The 5835-nt window shown below is 32.2% G+C and overlaps 1 protein-coding gene across 2 annotated transcripts in view; it reads right to left on the reverse strand.

The window, feature by feature from the left end:
- The window catches only part of LOC107461028 (phosphoglycerate mutase-like protein 1), a gene marked incomplete in the record, with an annotated part of 5271 nt that extends 343 nt beyond the window's left edge, over window positions 1-4928 (reverse strand). Inside the window, 10 exon segments of one of the 2 annotated variants that reach the window (XM_016079454.3) lie at window positions 1-37; window positions 120-164; window positions 629-748; window positions 1607-1695; window positions 1823-1897; window positions 2014-2176; window positions 2753-2832; window positions 3040-3147; window positions 3562-3623; window positions 4591-4928. In XM_016079454.3, the coding sequence (XP_015934940.1) occupies window positions 1-37; window positions 120-164; window positions 629-748; window positions 1607-1695; window positions 1823-1897; window positions 2014-2176; window positions 2753-2832; window positions 3040-3147; window positions 3562-3623; window positions 4591-4729 (918 nt within the window). 2 annotated transcript variants of the gene reach the window in all.
- Window positions 4929-5835: the final 907 nt, after the last annotated feature.

Here is a 5835-nt window from a genome sequence, read left to right on the forward strand (position 1 = left end):
AGGATAGTTGGTAGTTGGGTTATCTGAGCCAATCATGCTGCAAAGATAAGACTCATCAGTTTCTGACTTTCTGTTAATCTTGAATGCAATATGTCTTCCAAGAAAAACAAAATGCTCACCCTCTATCAATGATAACAACAGAACGTAGTTCGCAATTTGCATAGCTGTAGAGAGAGAAGGACTGAATATTAGTGATTTGCTATATCACTATATGATGATTCTAAACCATGAAAGGCTGACAAATAAATTGATACATTTTAAAAGTAGGAGTGGTAAATTCAGGGATGGATATGCTAAACATTTTCATATTTCCCATTTAACATTACTTTTTACAAAGCAAGGTTAAGATTATAAAAGTCCATATATATTTGAAATTCAACTAAACTAATAAATGCTGAAGAAAGTGACATATGTGGATGTAAGTTCACGTAAAAATGAAAATATTTGACCGGAATTACATAAAAAAAAAGCCAGGTTTTCTTTTCTTAAACAAGTCACAATGTTTTTCCAGTGTTCATTAAAAAAAAAAAAAGAAAAGACAGTTATTTTTTATTCTCTCCATCATATATTTGAAAGCCTGAATGTGTTGTTCATAAAAAGACTTGCCATCCTCCCAGATAATACTTACTGTGTGCAGATTTCACTCTTTATAGTTGGATGGCAATCATTTCCAAAAGAACTTAGGGCATGAAACAGAAAACCGCTGTGAGAAACAACAGCTATCTCTTTCTCTTTACGCTTCCACAACCTACACCAAATACAGGGCAAAAATGTCATATATTTAGTTCTAGTCTACCTATAGCTAAAGATCTACTTTTTTTGGTCTAAACTACTAGTATACAGTGCTCACTATAATCAGGATCAAACCAGGTCGACCTACTATGGAAGTAAACCTTCCCAGTGCTAATTTTTCTCTTCCATGTTCCATCTATATACTCAAACTCAATATTTTGCTTAAGGGAACAAGTGCTAGACCACTAGATACAGCCAAGCATTCTAAAGACACAATCTGAATTCTAACTGTCTATATTTTATACAAATGATATCTGAATATAAACGAAAGGTAAATTATGCTCTAAATCTTTTACACAACTATATCAGCTCCTCAAAATCTGAACCCACCAAAACATTATTACCAAATAGGAGGGCCTGTGCGTGAAGCTTCCACCAAATGAGATCTAAGGAGGGTAGAGAATAGAGATATATACAGTCTTATCCCTATAATCAAAAGAGTCTATTGGAATTTGAACCTATAACTTCCAAGTCTATCGAATTGAGGTTCACCCACCACTAAAACATAATTATACGGAAAATAATAGTGCAAAACATGAGCTTCACATGGCATGCAATTTGCAAAAGATCACCAGAATATAAAACTAAAATCGGGCAACAACGTGCATCATCTGAGAGTATTGGCAATTATTACAGTAAGTGCAAAATGGTGAACATATGGTGATCCAACCAATTATAAAACGTTCAGCTTAATCCACAAACATAGTAATATGAAGCTTCTAATATAGTTTTGCGTTCCCTAATTTTGTATATAGAGATTCTTCTTTTGGTCATATATGTTGACATGGAACATTGATTACATAATAGCACTCACCATTCAAAAAACTTCAGTCCCCTGGCAACAACTTCTTCATTCGTCTCTCTAATGTCAGGTTTCCACAAAATGTCCTCATCACTTTCTATCTAAATTACCAAACATGAATTTCAGTCAACTAATCAAATTTCAACCAACTTATTGCAAGAAGTGTCTCCTAACAAAATTTAGTACACGCTAGTCCATAACATCAGACAAACAAAATAAATCACCTACCAGTGAAAAATCAATAGCTGGAAACATATTCCGATACTCAGTGATGCTTCTTCTCTTATCGCAAGGATGAACTCCCTGAGTTACAAGAATGAAGCACAGAAGCGTTACACAAAAACTACATGAAATTAAAGAAGGGGAGGTAAAAGTATATTGCAGGTTCAATGTGTAATAAATGTCCTCTCATTACATACCAAATGCTCTCGGCACTGCTCTACTGCTATAAATGGTGGGCAATTCAAACTAGAAATTGCAGGACGACCACTATCTCCAACATTATCATTCATCAGAGGAGGCGCAGTAATCCCATCAGTGTATGCTTCACCACCAAAAACCCCAACTGCTGTTTGCATGGTCCTGCAAATATCACTTTGTACTTGAGATATACCCTCACTAAGGAAAGAAAGAGAAAAAGACTTTGGTTTGTTTACTAATATGCAAAGCATTTTTCCTGTGGAACAATCAGAACAACTCTAAGAAAATACTTGTCTACAATATATACTGCATGCTAAAAGGACATAATCCAAATTAAAGAACATTACTTAGTATCAATATATAGGTAGGAATTACCTGTTCACAAAATACCATTTGATGGTTTTCTAATGATTCTCCCATTTTCAAACTTATTTATAGAACATTTTCAAATTTTAACAAAAACTTGACAGTTGCAACATTTTTTTTACAGTAGCTAAAATTGTAGATTTGAAAAAAGATCCAGTTGCTGTTTAGTAGTGGACTTTCCATATACTCATATCAAATCACATCTTTGCTCAACTAATATTGGCAGCAGTCAAATTATCTTGTATTGTTCAGTAAATATTTAAGACCTCGGTCACGCATAACATAAAATTTTAATGGGATGAGGTAACAGATCTTGACACAATGAGATTAGTTCAAGCCTGAAGTGAATTCTAAATTAAATGGAAGATATACCTTAACAAGGGGGAAACAATGACTAGTTCGATTCCTTTAGAAACATCGCTTGTCTTAACATGCTTTCGCAGATTGTCAACCTGTCACATAACCAAAAATATTCTGCCATGATATTTAAAGAACAACCAGTTAAACTGGGTAAAGAACTAGCCACTAGCCAGAGAGAGATCTATGCTAATTTACATAGTCAGTGTCACTTTACTTCAATACCACGGTAGAAAACAAAGACTAGTCTCTTATCTCTAGTCAAAGTCCACTCTGATAGATAACTCTAAAAACACAATTACCTGGCTCCAGCCAAGAGGGGTTAGGTTTGCATCAAAAAGATCATAAGACAAGTATGCATCAGGATTCTTGTCTCCTTCTACATTGTGAAAGCCTTGCGCATGTCTAACCTGTATCCAAGATTAGATAAGAACTGAGATCTCCAAAATAATAATATTGAAAATAAGGAAATGATTTTATCAAGAACCAAAACACAATATACTCCAATCGGCAGGCTATGAACCCCTGGCCTGTACTAATCTAATGATCCATTTTACCCTTAAGCATAAAGTTCACGAAATGCAGTTCACATCGCTATTTTCATGCATTTACTCACAGTTCAGTTTAAAATTTAATCGTGCAATTTCAGTCAGACCAAAATAAGTAGATAACAATAGTCAATATAGTAAATCACAAATTCACAGGTGACTAAACTTTGGGATTTGATGTCACATAGGAAAAACAAGTTCTTGCCCCATTACACAAGACAAATATGAATTTTCCTACTACTAAAACATTGCTTCAAGTATAAACCAGCCACAAACCAGGTGAAGAGTTTTACAACGGTGCAATGGATAAAGACCTTGACTTGCAGCAGCATCCATATCTACAGTGACGTGAAAGAAAAGCCAAGAAGAAAGTTTTAAAAGTCAATGGTAAAAGACAGTAAAAGCTCCACAACCATACACAATTTTGCTAAAAATGATAGGAATGTTGAAAGTGAGTTAGTTATACGAGGAAATATGAGTACATGTAAAGCAACTCTAAAAATTATTTGCACCTATACTATACCATAGATGTATAGAACCAACAGATGCAACAACAACGAAGATCTCATTGATTCCTTAAAGGCAAAGACGAGGATATATAGCGATAGGAGAAGGTTCTAAGCATAAGCTTCCAACAAAACATAGATAACAACAACAAATTGAATGGGCCTAACTGTGCCCATAACCTACCTAAATGAGAATCACTCATTCTATTCCAAAGCTTATCTTGATCATCAACTACAAAGCCAATGTGATATTTAACGAAAACCTCATGCAACATAGTTGTTTCTGAACAGAATCACTTCAGGATTTCAAATATATACATTTAAGAGTTTAATTCCTATTATTCTGTTAATAAAAATAAAAAAATAATACAAATTCCTATTATTTTGTATATAGTATCACAGTAGACGAGTTTCACACGTACGTATAGAAATTAAACTTCATATATTATAGTATAGGATTTAATCTGAATGCTCGTCAATAATTACAATAGAACGATAAACGAAACGAAGATTTTACTACGTTCATGTCATTCCAAACAAGCCGGATCAACATTGTGAAAAAAATTCACTAGCGAAAATCACCAATTCCTGAGTAACTGGATATAAACGAAAATTTCCTCGCGAAATCAGTAAGCAAAAATATCAAGTCACTGAATAATCGTAAAACTAAAAAAAAAAACGAATCCGAAATCAGAGAACTAACCAATCAAACTAGCTCAGAGCTTAGCATAACGCGTCGAGAAAAGCTTCGGTAGAAAACGAACAGAGAGAGAACAAGAAGAAGAAGAAAAAGAAGAACCTGAGCGAGGAGAGAAGCGAAGAATGCGAGGAGGAGAACGTTGCGATGGTGGAAAAATTGCAGGGCGATGCTGTGAAATGGGAGTGGGGACAAAAGCGGAATTCAACAAAATAGGATCATGCGTAATAACAACGGGCATGGCGAATAAGAGAGTAGATTTGATAATAGAATTAAAGGAAAAAGAAATAAAAAAAAGAAAAAATAATAAAAATAATAATTAATTGAATTGTTAAAGACGTTAAAAAACTGTTAGGGGTGGGTTGGTCTGAATCTGCAAGCAAGTGCAACCACTGAAACATGGAAGTGCTGCATTATACTATTGCTTATTATCCTTTCGCATATGGCTTATGACTCATCACTCATCACTCATCACTCATCACACACATTTTTTAATAAATATAATATAATATAATATAATAATCCTTATTTAGGAAAACCAAATAAAGAGAGAGAGAGTACGGAGGTGATGAAACATAGAAGAAGAAAGAGATAGTAAACATAGAGGAGAGATGGTAAAAATGAAAAACGATAAAAGTTAATTAGTAATTTCACAAAAAATAATGTAAATTATATAAATTAATTATTAATATTTTTGGTGAATCTTTGGTTTATTTTTGCCAAAAAAAACATATTTTTAGGGTAATTCACGTAAATAAATAGTTTGGAGTTTAAACTTACGCAAATATTTTAAATTAATTTTTGTTACACACCTGTCTTAAACATTTTATGTAAATCGAATCAAGCTATTTAGATATAAATCGAATCAATATTGGAGAAACGTGTAATATATAAATCAAATCAACTTTATTCGATTTATTACTATATATCACATACATAGTAAATCGAATTAGCTTAATTCGATTTACTACTAATACAAATTATTGGCATTTTATTAACTTTATAAAACATAAATCTTAATAAGAGAATAGCTTCTATTTGGATTCAAATAAAATATCAAACAAATTAAAACGAATAAGAATAGGAATTGAAAATTTGTGTTTCAGTTCAAATTTTAGAAAATTTAAATTTTTATAAACTTTTAAATTTAAAACGGAATAATAAACTATTTTTAAAAATTCATTCAAAATTATTCTTTAATTTATTAACATCTAAAGAATTATTACCAGAACTTTTGATGTTAAAAAATTTATTATAAAGTATAGTCCTATAAAATGGCATAAAAATTTATATTTAAATTTTTTTTAGAATCAGAAATAACAGATAATTATATAATATAAAATGATC

Source organism: Arachis duranensis, chromosome 8 (genome assembly GCF_000817695.3).
Source record: "Arachis duranensis cultivar V14167 chromosome 8, aradu.V14167.gnm2.J7QH, whole genome shotgun sequence".
In the NCBI taxonomy this organism is placed as follows: Eukaryota; Viridiplantae; Streptophyta; class Magnoliopsida; order Fabales; family Fabaceae; genus Arachis; species Arachis duranensis.